The 15,072-nt window shown below is 48.3% G+C and overlaps 1 protein-coding gene, 1 non-coding gene and 1 pseudogene across 2 annotated transcripts in view; 1 reads left to right on the top strand and 2 right to left on the bottom strand.

Annotated features, from left to right (window-relative positions):
- Positions 1–5,233: 5,233 nt before the first annotated feature.
- Positions 5,234–5,308, bottom strand: TRNAC-GCA (transfer RNA cysteine (anticodon GCA)). The gene has a single exon. It is a non-coding gene; the product is annotated as a tRNA-Cys (tRNA).
- A 3,777-nt stretch (positions 5,309–9,085) lies between these two features.
- Positions 9,086–15,072, top strand: part of LOC149351561 (uncharacterized) — a 30,077-nt gene continuing 24,090 nt past the window's right edge. Inside the window, exon 1 of the mRNA XM_089577060.1 lies at positions 9,086–9,155. Within this exon, the coding sequence (XP_089433186.1) occupies positions 9,126–9,155 (30 nt within the window). The 5' untranslated portion in view covers positions 9,086–9,125. The remainder of the gene's footprint in view (positions 9,156–15,072) is intronic.
- Positions 13,250–15,072, bottom strand: part of LOC149351570 (uncharacterized) — a 9,054-nt pseudogene continuing 7,231 nt past the window's right edge.

The raw sequence follows: 15,072 nt of genomic DNA, 5'->3' as shown, positions 1-15,072 counted from the left end.
TGTTGCCCTTGAACGCAGCGCCAACCTCACCCGCGGCGAACGATTGGCCCGCGACGCAACAATGTCAGCAACCTCGTTGCCCAAGACTCCCGAGTGAGCCGGGACGTGAAAAATTTTGATGGGGCGCCTCCGGGCAATGGTGGACAAAGAATCCTTCAGGTCGGCCACCCGGCAATCAGTGGTGTGATAAACCGAGAGTGCCGCAAGGAGAGAGAGAGAGTCCGTATAAACATAAACGGCAGACTCTCCAGGCAACTCACGCACATGCCCAAGCGCCTCCCTGAAGGCAACCACCTCCGTGCAATAGGCACTAGAGGCACCCTCAACACGAAACCGACCGACAGCCCGAATGCGAAGCCCGGCCGCGAAAACAGCGAATGCGGCGCCCGCGGCGATCGGCGTATAAGATCCGTCAGTGTAGACATGAACGCCCGGCAACGACGCCATCATCGCCGCAGCGCGCACATCCAACCGCACGTGCTGAAAAGCAACCACCGCCGCCGGATGCTGGAGAGAGTCATCATACGGTCTCTCGACCTCAGTCGCAATGAACTGTCTCGCACCAAAAGAGACATTGCGGCTAAGAGCAAAAAGCTCAAACTCCGCGTTCAGCCGATCCAGGTCGAGAGCTAGCGGCGAATACGTTGTTGCGTACGCCAGCCGTGCTCTCACCAAAGCAGAGTCGAACTACACCGTGACTGAAAAGGAGTGTCTGGCCGTAGTGTGGGCTCTCACGAAATTCCGCCCATACTTATATGGCCGCCCGTTCACCGTCGTTACTGATCACCACGCCTTGTGCTGGTTGGCCTCCCTCAAAGATCCCTCAGGACGACTTGGCCGCTGGGCACTCCGTCTTCAGGAATTCGATATTACCGTAGTCTACCGGTCGGGCCGCAAACACTCCGACGCCGACGCCTTGTCACGCTCGCCACTGCCCTCTCCTGCGCCCTCTTCCCCCTTATCTGATCCCCTACTCGCAGCGCTCACTACTGTGGACATGCCCAATCAACAACGCCAGGATCCATGGATTTTGTCCTTGCTCGATGTCCTTCGTGCACACTCTACGTCCCCCTTCCCTCGAGCTCTTCGTCGCCAAGCTTCCCATTTTGCCATCCGCGACGATCTCCTGTACCGCCGCAACTATCGTCCGGACGGCCGAAAGTGGCTCCTCGTGATTCCCCGACACCTTCGGTCTGAGATCTGTGCACACTACCATGCCGACCCTCAGAGCGCTCACGCTGGATCGCTAAAAACCTATGAGCGACTACGGCAGACGTACTACTGGCGAGGCATATACAACTTCGTTCGTCGCTACGTTCGCTCCTGCACAGCCTGTCAGCAGCGGAAGTCGCCACCTCGACCCTCGACGGCTCCGTTACAGCCATTACCGTGCCCGGTTCGCCCTTTCGATCGTGTGGGCATCGACCTATATGGGCCGCTCCCCTTCACGCCCGCCGGGAATCGATGGATTATAGTTGCCGTGGACCACCTCACTCGGTATGCTGAGACCGCTGCCCTACCTGCGGCTACTGCTCGCGACGTCGCCCTCTTCCTTCTTCATCACTTCGTCCTGCGTCACGGCGCTCCGCGCGAACTTCTCAGTGACCGCGGCCGTGTGTTCTTGTCTGAAGTTGTTCGCGAGCTTCTCGATGCGTGCCACTCAGTCCACCGTACCACTACTGCTTACCACCCTCAAACTAACGGCCTCACCGAACGATTCAACCGGACTCTTGGGGAACACTCTGTGCAGCCTTTGCACATTCAGCCGCGAGCAGTGCAGTACCTGCATCAGATACCATAGCTTACTTACAAAAAAAAAGGTTACACACCGTGGCCCTGGCAAAGAACGATAGAGGAACCCCCTTCCACCTGTCTGCTTTTTCTCGCGTTTCCTGCAGCTGGCTTATCCAGAGATCGTCATTGTTTTTGTAGAATTCCAATGGGACACCCAGGTACTTCGCTGGGGTGTTCACCCACGTCACGCCAGCGAATGTGTCTGGGGTTGTCGGCCATTCTCCATGCCAGAATCCTAGGCATTTACCCCAGTTAATTAAACTGCCCGTGAGATCCCGGAAACACTTCACTACTTCAACCGTTGCTGTAATACTTCCTTGGTCGATGCAGCATACGGCGACATCGTCGGCATATGCTAAGAGCTTTACTTCAGACGCTTGCAGTTGAAACCCACGAATTGAATCATTTTGAATGATAACCAAGCATAGCGTTTCAATGTACAGACAAAATAAAAGTGGGCTGAGGGGGCAGCCCTGGCGCACCGAACGCTGCACCGCAATGGGGGCCCCCAATGACTTGTTTATGATTAGCTGCGTGGTGCAATTTCTGTACGCCATGACCACTCCCTCTTTGATAATCGAGCCGACATTATTATGATCAAGAATAGCGAACAAAATAACATGTGGGACGCAGTCAAAGGCCTTCTCTAGGTCGAGCTGCAGCACAGCGACACAAGCTTTCATGATGTCACAGCACTCAAGCACGCACCGTATCTTATGTATGTTACTGACTATAGACCTGCCCCTGATTCCACATGTCTGGTGGCAGCCTACTAGGTCTTTAATCACTGTTTGGAGTCTGCTCGCTAAAACTTTCATTAAAATTTTGTAGTCTACGTTGGTTAAAGAGATTGGTCTGTAATAAGTCAAGTCTAAGTTTTTCCTCATCATCAGTCTTAGGGATAAGAACAGTGTGTGATGTACTATAGGACTGTGGTAGAGCTTTCATTCGGTACGCCTCATTGAACACTTCCGTGAGCACTGCAGGCAGCTTTTCTTTGAAAAACTTATAAAAGGAGGCGGACAAGCCATCGGGCCCAGGCGACTTTCCGTTGTTTAAGTTTTCAATGGCAAGGCAAACTTCATCCTCCGGTTATTGGTCGCTCCAAAAATTCTCTTATCTGATCGTCCAATCTCGGCATGTGGGCAAGAAACGTCTTTTTAAACCCGTCCAGGTCGGCAGGATGGAACGCAAATAGCGCCTGATAATGCTCAGAGAACTCTCGCCCAATGCCCTCGTTGTCATTCACAACGACGCCATTCCGCTCTATCTCTGCTATGAGGTTTCATCGGGCGTTTGTCTTTTCAAATTCTAAAGCCCGCTTCGTAGGCACCTCGCCTGCTTTCAGTGAATTTGTTCTCGCACGCACCAGCGCACCCCGATAACGTTCTTCCTCGATCAACTGCAGTTTCTGCTTTAGATTCCTGACGTCGTCTTTGAAAATACCGGGCGTTTTGCACTCCTCTGATATCAGTTTCTGCAATGTTGTTCGCAGCTCGGTTTCCTTCATTTTTTCGTGCAAGCGAATCGCACTGGCCCTGTCAATTGCTGTGACTTTAATCTGCTGCTTGCATAGTTCCCACTGCTGACCGAAATTCAGGCTACTGTTTGGTTTTAGTCTGTAAATTTCTTCTAATGCTTTTGCTACGAATTGTTCGTCGCCAAGTAGCTTAGAATTCATTTTCCACATGTCCCATACAAAGTGTTTAAATTGTTTCTTTGTTCATATTGCGCATTTAGCCAGGCAGTGATCAGTAAAACACATCGGTACAACGTCGTAACTACGGCACCTCGGGATCACCTCCAGAGAGACGTAGATCCGATCCAGGCGTGCGTGGCTAGCACCCTGGAAATGAGTGTACTTTACAGCGCGTGCGCTCTGCAGGCATTCAGCTACATCTGTTAATTCCGCTTCGGCAATGACCTCTGCTAATAAATCTGTACTCTTGTCTCGAAAAGCTGTGCAACTGGTTTTGTCTGCAGACCTAAGCAGGCAGTTAAAGTCACCCAAAATAATGAGGCGTTTTTCAGGCATCACGTACTGTCGGACGTAGGCAAAGAAATTATGTCTTTCCTCCACTGTATTAGGCACATACACACAAATCACCCGATATTCCGCTTCACACAGAAGGAAGTCACACACTATTAATCTCCCAGACGGGAATGACATGATGCTTTGAACAGTAAGACCGGGCAACTTCTTCACAAACAGTACACATCCTGCTGACAACCCAACAGCGTGGCTAACGACGGCGTAGTACCTCGCTGTGAAACGCAGCACCATGCTCGCAGTCTCCCCCTCTCCCTCGACTTTTGTCTCCTGAACAGCTAGAATGTCAATGTCATTTTCTGTTACCAGCCGATACAATTGACTTTGTTTTCGTTTTTGTGCTAACCCTCTGACATTTAAAGTAGCTACACATAGAGACGGTTCAGGAGCCATTTAGGTTTGCAGTAGGAGGGAGGCCCGGAGCATGGTGCTTGCCTTTAGCATCTAGCAAACCGCTAGACGCCTCCGGGGCCGTCCGGTTAGCTGCTGTCGCTTTTCGTCGGGGGAGGCTTGTCGGCAGGCATACGTACGGATGCACTGGGAGTCCTCGTGTCCTAAACGCCTGCAGCTCGAGCAGCGTGGCACCTTGCACTCTCTCCTGACGTGGCCAGTGCCGTGACAGCGCAAGCACTACATCGGACGACCGGGTGCGACGACTAAAGCCAACTCTCCTCCAACGCGTATTTGATGCGGCAAGTCTTCAACTGTCATGCCCCTCTTTAGCTTCAAAACGACGGTCCTCGTCGTGGAACCCTTGTCGCTCACGCTTTGCATACGCCACCGCTCCCTACTAACGTCCATGACGGTCCCAAACGCCGCTAACGCGGTCCGCACGACGTCGTCCGCCACACCGTGCAATAGCCAGTGAAGCCTAAGCCTTACCTGCTGATCCTGTGGGTCGATGACGACGCAGCGCCGCTTTTTCACATTTAGTTCCTTAAAGGCCAGCAGCCGCTTTGTAGCCTCCGCGCCATTAAGGGTGACTGCCCACACGTGATTTACCTGGTAGGCTCCCAGGGCCACCATGTCCGGCAGCAAACCAGTCGGCAGGAGGGCGTCTCTTAAATCTTCAACCCTGTAGGGCCGCGCTCGCACGTCGCCATACAAAAACACGGTGTTCAGCACGATGCTTCCTGTTGGCAGTTGGGGCAGTATAAGCTGATAATCGCCGTCATCGCTATCGATGATTCTGTTTCCGCGGCCAGCCAGGGCCGCTATCGCCGCTCCACCGGAGCTCATGATCCTGCGTCCGCACCGAACGGTAGCCGGAAGTAGAATGACTGAGCTATACCCCCGAGACAGTGAATGAAGACGCGAATCGTTCCTATAAAGAACAAAAAATAAAATCGCATGAAACAAAAGAGTAAATAAGAACGGGGCACCCGGGTTTGAACGGGGCACCCGGGTTTGAACCGGGGACCTCTCGATCTGCAGTCGAATGCTCTACCACTGAGCTATACCCCCGATTTTTTTTTCTTTATTTCCGGTATTCACATATACATACAAAACAAACCGCAACCACCAACTAAGTTAAAAACGACCGCACACCTTCTGCGGACGTACTTAAAAGTCCTTCATCGACAATAACGGTTCCAAACGTGACAGCCATTCTGGGACACATTCCTGCAACTTTTTCTCCTCAAAAAAGTTTCTGATGCTTACTCTAAAATACAGTCGTGCAGGTCTTACATCAGGATCAGCGTGCCGAACCGCCATTCTGCATTTCCAAATACTAGGCAGGCACATTAACATAATCAAGTCAAAAGGGGTTCCGTCATCACTTTCTATTGGTAAGTAACGAATTCCATAGGCGTCGAGTGGAAACTCTTTTTTGATGGTACGCTGGAGCACATCCCAGAGGAACACAGCATCCCAACACTGCAGGAACACATGCTCAATTGTTTCTTCTTGTCTGCATATTATACAATGTGTACCCCATGGAACAAAAAAACCCCTTTCGACCATCCACGGTTTTACAGTGAGAGTTCCCGTATGGAGTTCAAAAAAGAAGGACTTTACACCAGCTGGGATTGACATTGCTTTCACGCGCTTTAAAACGTTCTTCCCAAGGCCTGCTCTGTAAAGAGAAAGATATAACGGTACGGGCAGAACTACATCGCAGAGATCTTTGTAGAGCTTTTTCCCATTGACTTCGCTCAGATATTCAAGTGAAAACCGTGTTGACAGAAACCTGCACGAAATCACGACTTCACGCAGAAAGCCATGGACGCCGCCAGGCAAACTCCCGACGGGCACAACCATATTAGGCAGTTGCATCCCCAAGCGAAGTTCACAGATAGTACGTAAGAAAGGATGGTTCACATCCCTGAAGAAAAAGAAGCGATTGACCACTTGTCTCAAAAACAAATGCGCCAAACCAAGTCCTCCATTCCGAACTCGCAAAAACAAATTAGTGCGGCTTTTTCTTTCCCAAGATGATGCCCAAATGAAAACGGCGAACACACGATGAAATTTGTGTATGTTTACCCTTGAGCAATGCAAGACTTGGAGGGTGTACGAAATTTTGCTAACTAAAAAAAATGTTACAAATTGTGGCTTTTGCAAACATCGACCAATTCCACCCATTCCACTTATTTGCTCTAACTCGAAGATTGTCCACTTCTCTCCTCCAGTACGATTCATTATCCTTGTAACAGTCGAGGGGCACACCCAAGTATTTGACTGGAGTTCTAACGAAGGTCATGTTGCCAAAAGTGGCTGGAGTCGCCGGCCAATCCCCGTGCCAGAATCGCAGGCACTTAGACCAGTTTACAGCGCTACCACTAACAGTACAAAACCTTTTTACACACTGGACAGCATGCGCGACACTATCAGTGTCGGCGCAGAACATCGCTACATCATCTGCGTAAGCCAAGAGACGGACTTCCGCTTCCTGCAGTTTGAAACCACGTACACAATCACTCTTTATGACACTTAAACAAACGGGTTCAATGTACAAACAAAACAACAGCGGCGAGAGGGGGCAACCCTGGCGCACCGAGCGCTTTACTTGGATGCGCTCTCCCACCACCTTGTTGATAATTAGCCGCGTTGAGCAATCCCGGTACGCCATGGAAACCCCGTCTCTTATAATTCTACCGACATTTACAGAATCTAAAACACTCAACAGAACATCATGAGGCACCCTATCAAACGCTTTCTCCAAATCTATTTGGAGCATTGCTACACGCGTATCCATTGCGTCGCAACACTCGAGTATACTTCGCGCGATGTGTATATTTGTTGAAATCGTCCGGCCTTTAATTCCTCACGTTTGATGCGGCCCCACTAACTCGTGAATAACTGTCTGCAGCCTCTTAGCCAATACCTTTATCATTACCTTGTAGTCACAATTCGTGAGGCAAATGGGTCGGTAAGACGTCACTCTGCGCAGTACAACTGGGTCTTCTGACTTCGGTATGACGACCGTGTGGGAAGACGAGAAAGAAGGGGGTAGTACATTTCTATCGAATGCCTCGTTGTACACGTCCGCCAACACTGGAGAAAGAGCACCTTTTAAACATTTGTAAAAGGCTGAAGTCGGACCATCTGGTCATGGAGATTCCCCCGGATGCATGCTTTCGATAGCGCTTCGCACTTCTTCGGCTGAAATAGGTGCCTCTATTATGTCTCTCGTTGTGTCCTCTAACCTTGGCATCAATGACAGGAAATCGTTGTGGAATCGATCTATGTCGACTGAAAAATTGGCAAAAAAAGCGCGGTAGTGCTCGTAGAAGGCGCGTTCGATGTCTTCCGCCGTATCGCTAACTTTTCTATTATGTTCAATTTCCGTTATCTGGTTGCGCCGTGCATGCCACTTCTCTGAGCTCAGCGCTCTCTTTGAAGGTGCTTCTCCCGCTATCAGCCTATCAGCCCTTGCTCTGACCAGAGCACCACGGTATCTTTCGACGTCAGACTGCTCTAGTTTGTGCTTTAGCGCTCGAATATCGTCCATGAAAATGCCGGGCATTCGACACTCTTCGCTTATCAATTTTTCCATGTTCCTGCGCATCACTTTTTCTTCCTCTCGCTTTTCTCTGCATATAGCGCTCGATCGCTCTAATGCTTTCATCTTGACTGCCTGCTTGAAGTTCTCCCATTTTTCGCTCTTTGTCTTGTTATTCATCACATTCATTTCTTGAAATTGATTAGTTATAGCCGCCATGAACTGTTCGTCGTTGAGTGTCCTTGAATTTAATTTCCACAACTGCCACTCGAAACTGTTTTTTCTTTCTTTTGCACTACCTATTACAAAACTGACTAAGCAATGATCACTAAATGAAACAGCACTCACTTGATATTGCCTGCAAAGTGGTATTACATCAAGGCTCACGTAAGCTCTATCTAGCCGAGCGTGACTGGATGCCTGAAAATGGGTATACTGTGCAGCTCTCCCACCGCCAAGACATTCGGCCACATCTTCCAAATTGCAGTCTCTTATTATCTCGCTTAGCAGAGTGGTGCTAACCTCTTTGTATGGGCGGGTGCTAGTTTTATCATGGGCTGAAAGGACACAGTTAAAATCACCAATAACAATGAGGAGCCTGTCACAGCGAATATATTGTTTCAGCTGCTCAAAAAATTGACGTCTTTCCTCGGCCACAGTTGGCGCGCACAAACAAATGACACGCCACTTTGAAGAAAACAATGAAACATCGCATATAATAAGGCGACCTGACGGGAAAGTTATTACAGATTCAATTTTTGGACCAAGGCTCTCTCGCACAAATAGCACACACCCAGAAGAAGTACCCACGGCATGGCTCACAACAGCGCAGTATCGCGCTAGGAATCGGTGCACCATGCCTTCGATTTCCACATCGCCCTCAACCTTTGTCTCCTGCACTGCTACAAAGTCCAAGTCAAAGTCGCTTACCAATCGGTACAATTGACTCTGCTTCCTCCTAGAGGCAAGCCCACGAATGTTTAGAGTCGCGACACGAATTGACTTATCCATTACGATTTTTTTTTCAAGGTGGGGCACGACGCCGTATTGGCAATGGAGCGCTTACCTTTCACACTGTTCCAGGCTGCCCTACTCCTTGGCTCATCGCTACCTTGTTTGGCATCGGACGTGGTCTTCACCTGCCCAGTTGAGAACGCGAATCAACCCGCGGATTGGACGCAACAGCCTTGCCTACAGATCCATCTGGAAGGAAACCTGTTCTTCGGCTGGCAACCGCGGTCGTTCATTACCAGCGATACCACTATCAGCGCCGGCCACACGGAATATAAGCTGCTGCCGGTGAACGCCCCTCTGGGGCACGACGCCGTATTGGCAATGGAGCGCTTACCTTTCACACTGTTCCAGGTGAGTTACCTTCATCATTGCACTTGCCTAAGAAGCAAGAATCGCTGCTTGTTTTTGGTGTCGTGCCCCAGAGAGTGGTTATTTGCCCTAGAAGCATGCGAGGAAACTGTGCAACATTGCTTAAGTAGTTTACTCTTAATTCTTTCCGGGGATGTGGAAACAAACCCCGGACCTGATTCTAATCACATCCTGGCTACTGTGCTGGAGACTGTACAAAGGATCGAATCCGGCCAAGATGGAATTCGAAGTGATTTGAGAGAGTTGAAGCAGTGGCAAGCGTCAGTAGACATTGAACTGAAGCAGTTGTCTTCTAGACTTCGCAGTGTTGGAGTGGACGTTTCAGATCTAAAAAACAATCCCGCTACGTCTTCGGCTGATTCTCCTGGTGCAGTTTCCAGCGTCATCTCTGACCAGCTCAGAATTATTGAATCGCGTTGTAATGACGCGGAAAACAGGCTGAGACGCTGCAACTTGCTTTTTTTCGGCCTTTCCGATGACATATCTGAGACATGGCCAAGTGCTTAAACGAAAGTGATTGACCTGTGCAAGAATGAATTGGGCATTACAGTAGATTCATCGCAAATAGAACGGGCACACCGCATTGGTAAATACGACCCGGAAAAGTGCAGGCCAGTGATGGTAAAATTCACATTGTTTAAGGACAAACAACAGATCATTGGGAACGGCATCAAGCTGAAAGGAACTAACTACGCTGTGCGCGAAGATTTTTCCTTTCAGACACGACTGGCTAGAAAGAAGTTGATCGAATTTGCCAAACCACAAAAAGTTCCGTACAAGCTAAATGTCGATAAGCTGAGAATAAGCGATAGTGTTTACGTGTACGACGCCGCTACTGACACCGTAAAACTATCTTCCGCATAGGTAATGTGTTGCTCAGCTACACGTGTCATCAGGAAAGAACGAACATCTTACCGCAATAACACCGCGCAATCGCAGCTCTCCTTACTTTTCACTAACATACGCAGCATTCTTCCTAAGCGCATCGAACTTTGTTCATACCTTGACAATTGTGAATGCGACATTTTAATACTAACCGAAACGTGGCTCCATAAAGATATTAGGAACGATGAAGTCTTGCCTGATATGGACAGTTTCACTATCTACAGAAACGATAGGAGCGACAGAAGGGGAGGAGGGGTGTTGATTGCTGCTAAAAATCATATAACTTCTTTTCCGGTTGATATTCCTAGTAAATTAGAAATTTTGTGGGTTTGCATCACATCGCCATCTTCCAAGCATCTTCTTGGAGTTTGTTACAGACCACCAGATAGTGCGCAATCATTCGTTTCCGATCTACATGATAACCTAACTGAAGCAAAAGCTAAATTTCCAAAAGCAACTATTTGTCTACTAGGTGACTTCAACTTTCCCGAAATTGACTGGCCGAGCTTAAGTTCGAGAACACGTGATAGCACTAATTTTGTTCAACTAACTTTCGATTTCTCTTTGGTCCAATTAGTCGAAAAACCTACCCGAGGAAACAATGAGCTTGACCTCGTCTTCTCGTCAGTCCCAGACAATATAAACCCTATCTCTTATTGTGATGGCTTCAGTGATCACGAACTGCTTAATTTCACGATTTCCATGCCTTCATGCGCACGTGCACAAACACATAAACGTATTTTTGATTATAACCGCGCTGACTACAATGCCATTAATATCGGGTTACAATCTTTTTGTGACACATATCTTCCGACTTTTTCTCAGCGTTCGGTCAACGATAACTGGGTTTTGTTCAAAAATAGTTTACTGGAATTAGTACACCGTCATATACCACTGCTCACCCTCCGCACGAACGCGTCTAAACCATGGTTCAACAGGATGTTACATGCACTAAAAAACAAGAAAAAGCGACTTTTCAAAGCTGCCAAACGCCTTGGCACACCGGCTTCATGGCAGAAACACAAAACCGCCGAAAAAACATATTGTAGTGCCATCCGCAAAGCAAAGCTGAAATATTATTCCCATGACCTTCAATCCCTTATGACACACAACCCTAAAAAATTTTGGAAAACGATATCACCTATCGGGACTCCGGTTCTTGTTTCGTTGTTGGATAACACTGGTGCTCCAGTTATAGAGGAAGAATGCCCACTTATATTTAATAATTATTTTTCTTCAGTGTTCACACAGGAAGACCATTCCACTACTCCACCATTAGTAGATGCCGATTACCAGTACATGAGTCCCATAGAAATAAGTGTCTCCGGTATTGCAGCATTAGTAAACAATCTCAAGATTTCGACTACTGCTGGTATTGATGATATTAATACAAAAATTCTCAAAAGCACAGTGATCCATTCAAGCAATATTCTCTTCCATATCTTTCGTCAGTCGCTATCAACTGGTGAAATCCCAAAGGATTGGAAAATTGGTAAAATTATCCCCATCTTCAAATCAGGTGATAAAACGAACGCGCAAAATTATCGCCCCATATCTTTGACATCTGTCCCATGTAAGATCCTCGAACACATCATCGTATCAGCAGTGGCGCAGCATCTAGATAGTAATAATTTCTTTTTTTCTAACCAGCACGGGTTCAGGAAAGGCTTCTCTTGTGAGACTCAACTACTGGAATTTACTAACGAGCTACTACACAACATGGACGAGAACTTCCAAACAGACTGCATATTCTTAGATTTTTCAAAAGCATTCGACCGCGTTGCGCATTCACGCTTAATAGGTAAAATTACTTCCCTCAACCTAGACTCACTAACTACCTCATGGCTAAGGAATTTCTTGTCTTTTCGTAAACAGTTCACAGTTGCTAACGGCCACTCATCTCCGTTTAGCGATGTTCTATCTGGTGTTCCTCAAGGAAGCGTCCTGGGCCCGTTGCTGTTCCTGATTTACATTAATGATCTGCCATCCAACATTACATCAACCATTCGCTTGTTCGCAGATGACTGCATAATTTACCGCTAAATCCGATCACCTGCAGATCATCTTGCACTTCAAAGGGACCTCGATCATGTAACCGCTTGGTGTTCATCATGGCAAATGTCACTCAACACTGAAAAATGCAAGTTAATGACATTCAGCCGCAAAAAATCTAACTCTTCGTTCAATTACATGCTCGATAACAGCTTAGTCTCTCACGTGTCTTCTTACAAATACCTCGGTGTCCATTTTTCATGTAACTTGTCCTGGTCCACTCATATACAGAAAATAACAGCTAAAGCATCCCGGACCTTAGGATACCTAAAACGGAATCTTCATGGAACTCCTGCTACTACCCGTAAGCTCGCCTATCAAACATTTGTTCGTCCGCAACTCGAATATGCATCATCCATTTGGTCACCTCACCAGGCTTATTTAATTAACTTCCTTGAATCAGTCCAAAATCGTGCTGCGCGTTTCATCTCCAGAAACTATGACCGTCACTCAAGCGTCACAAACATTAAATTATCGCTCTGTCTTTGTACCTTGCAATCACGAAGATTAATTGCCCTAGTCTGCTTATTTCACAAGATAGTCTATATCACTAATCATTCGACTCTCCCTCTTTCCCAACCTCACCGCATCTCGCGCCGTTTAAACAACCATCTCAGCTTCCAACGCCTTTCAGGTAAAACCGTTGCATTCAATTCATCCGCTTTGCCGCAGGCTATTGTTCACTGGAATGGTCTTCCGGAACACATCGTCAATATTCGGGATCCAGCTTCTTTTAGGACCGAAATAACAGCCATTTTTTCTAATTACTGACGCGTCAATAACTATTGTATAATGATGTTCTTATTGTTTGATAGTGAGTACTAACAGTCAGTTGGCATTGTGTAATGATGTTCTTATTGTTTTATGGTGAGTACTAACAGTCAGTTGGCATTGTGTAATGATGTTCTTACTGTTTAATGAGTACTAACAGTCAATCAGCATTATATAATCATGTCATTCATGCTCCTGTTATTACCCCTATATATGTAATCCCCCCCTCACACAATACTCCATGCTTGGAGCCTGTGAGGCAACGTGAATAAATAAATAAATAAATATATAAATAAATAAATACCGGAGGCATGGCGCTTACCTCACAACTGGGCTGTGTTGCTGAGTGCCTTGGCACAAAGAATCCCTCAAGGCGGCAACGGCGGTGTCTCCGCCTTCTTCCGCTCCACCGAAGTATTCGGGCGGGGACGATAGGGAGGGCGCCGCACAGGAGTCGTCTTGGCTGGTGGTTCATCCGTCCCGACCGCACCAGGGCCCGACACTTTTTCAACTGCATCGTGAGCTCGTTTTCCACTTGAGTTGGCACTGTCCGTATCGGTCCCCTGCATTGGCTCCGGTTCGCTGTGAGTCACAGCGGGTACGTTGTGAAGGCTGCTGTCAGCACTGCTGGTCTGCGCTCCCTCACCCCCATCATCTGGGCAATCTTGTCGAAGCTCGGCGACGGGTTCGTCTGCGACGACAGCGTGCTTATCTTTTCCGGTGTCCGATGAGCCTTTCTCGGCGGCCGAACTGAGGCTCGCCCTTGCTGCTTCTTCCGAGTCTGCCTCATCCATGAGGTGATCTGAAGAATCAATTGCATCCACTGGTCCCGCGACGCTGGCGTACGTCTTGGGGCACTGGTCGTCCTCGTGGCCGAAGCGGCGACAACGCCTGCATCGCGGCACCTGGCAATCTCGACGTATGTGCCCTGTGCTCTTACAGCGCAAACAAAGCGGAGCGCGGTCCGGCACAACGGCAAGGGTCAACTCTCCGGCTATCTTCAGCTGGTGGGGGATGTCGTCTATCTTGACTCCCGCGTGCAATTTTAGTGCCACTGAGCGTGTCGTCGAACCTTTCTCAGTAACGCCTAGGGCACGCCACTTTTCTCGCGTCACCTCCGTCACCTTCCCATAGGGCGCCAATGCCACACGGACATCTTCATCTGTAACTCCGTGCAACAGCCAATGCAGCTTCAAGTGAACCTCCCGGTTATTTGGGTCGATAAGAAAACAACGACAATTTTTTACCTTGACATCGGAAGCGGAAAGTAGCTTCTGGGCAGAATCGGCGCTTGTCAGCGTCACCGCCCACACATGCTTCATCTGGTACGCCCCCAGCGCGCTAAAACGTCGGGGAGCGCACCGAGCTCGGCCAAAGTGTCCCGGTAATCTTCGACACGGTACGGACGGGCCCTTGGGTCACCGTGCATAAAAACGGTGTTGGCGACGATGCGACCGGTAGGCAGATTTGGCAGAATAACTTGATAATCATCAGCACCAGAAGCAAAAAACCTGTTACCGCGGCTGGCTTGCGCCGCAAAAACCGCTCCGTGGGATACATCCACCCCGCGACCGCTTCGCTCGAAAGCCGGAAGTGGAATCAGCTATACCCCCGAGACAGTGAACTAACTTGGCGATTACACTTTGCAATATGCTGGCTAAAATCTTCATGAACACCTTGTAATCCACATTTGTGAGGCTGATTGGTCTATAGGAGCCCACCAATATACGTTTCTCCGTGTCATCAGTCTTGGGAATTAAAACAATGTGGGAGGTAGTAAAAGACAATGGAACTTGATTATTTTCATAAGCTTCTGTTAATACTTTGAGTATCAGTTGAGCGACGTAGTGTTTGAAAATTTTTAAGAACATAGCACTCAACCCATCTGGCCCAGGGGCTTTCCCAGATGGTAGGTCGTCTATTGCTTTTTCTATCTCCTGCAAGGTAATTGGCAGCTCTAGGCGCTGCTTGATTTCATCGTCAAGTGTTGGCATCAATTGTAAGAAGTTTACATGAATACCTTCTACAGTCCGGCGCTTGTTACTAAAAAGTTCTGTGAAGTGGTCCACAAAGGCGTTCTGAATATCTCCTGGATCGCTGGTAATTGCGTCTCCGTATCTTATCTTTCTGATTTCTTTCTGGCAAGCGTACCGTTTTTCGTCCGCGAGCGCTCGCTTTGTAGGCGTTTCGC

Source organism: Amblyomma mixtum, chromosome 3 (genome assembly GCF_055824585.1).
Source record: "Amblyomma mixtum isolate Tamu chromosome 3, ASM5582458v1, whole genome shotgun sequence".
Lineage (NCBI taxonomy): Eukaryota > Metazoa > Arthropoda > Arachnida > Ixodida > Ixodidae > Amblyomma > Amblyomma mixtum.
Note: the sequence above shows the minus strand (reverse complement) of the source record. Positions and strands in the feature narration are given on the sequence as shown.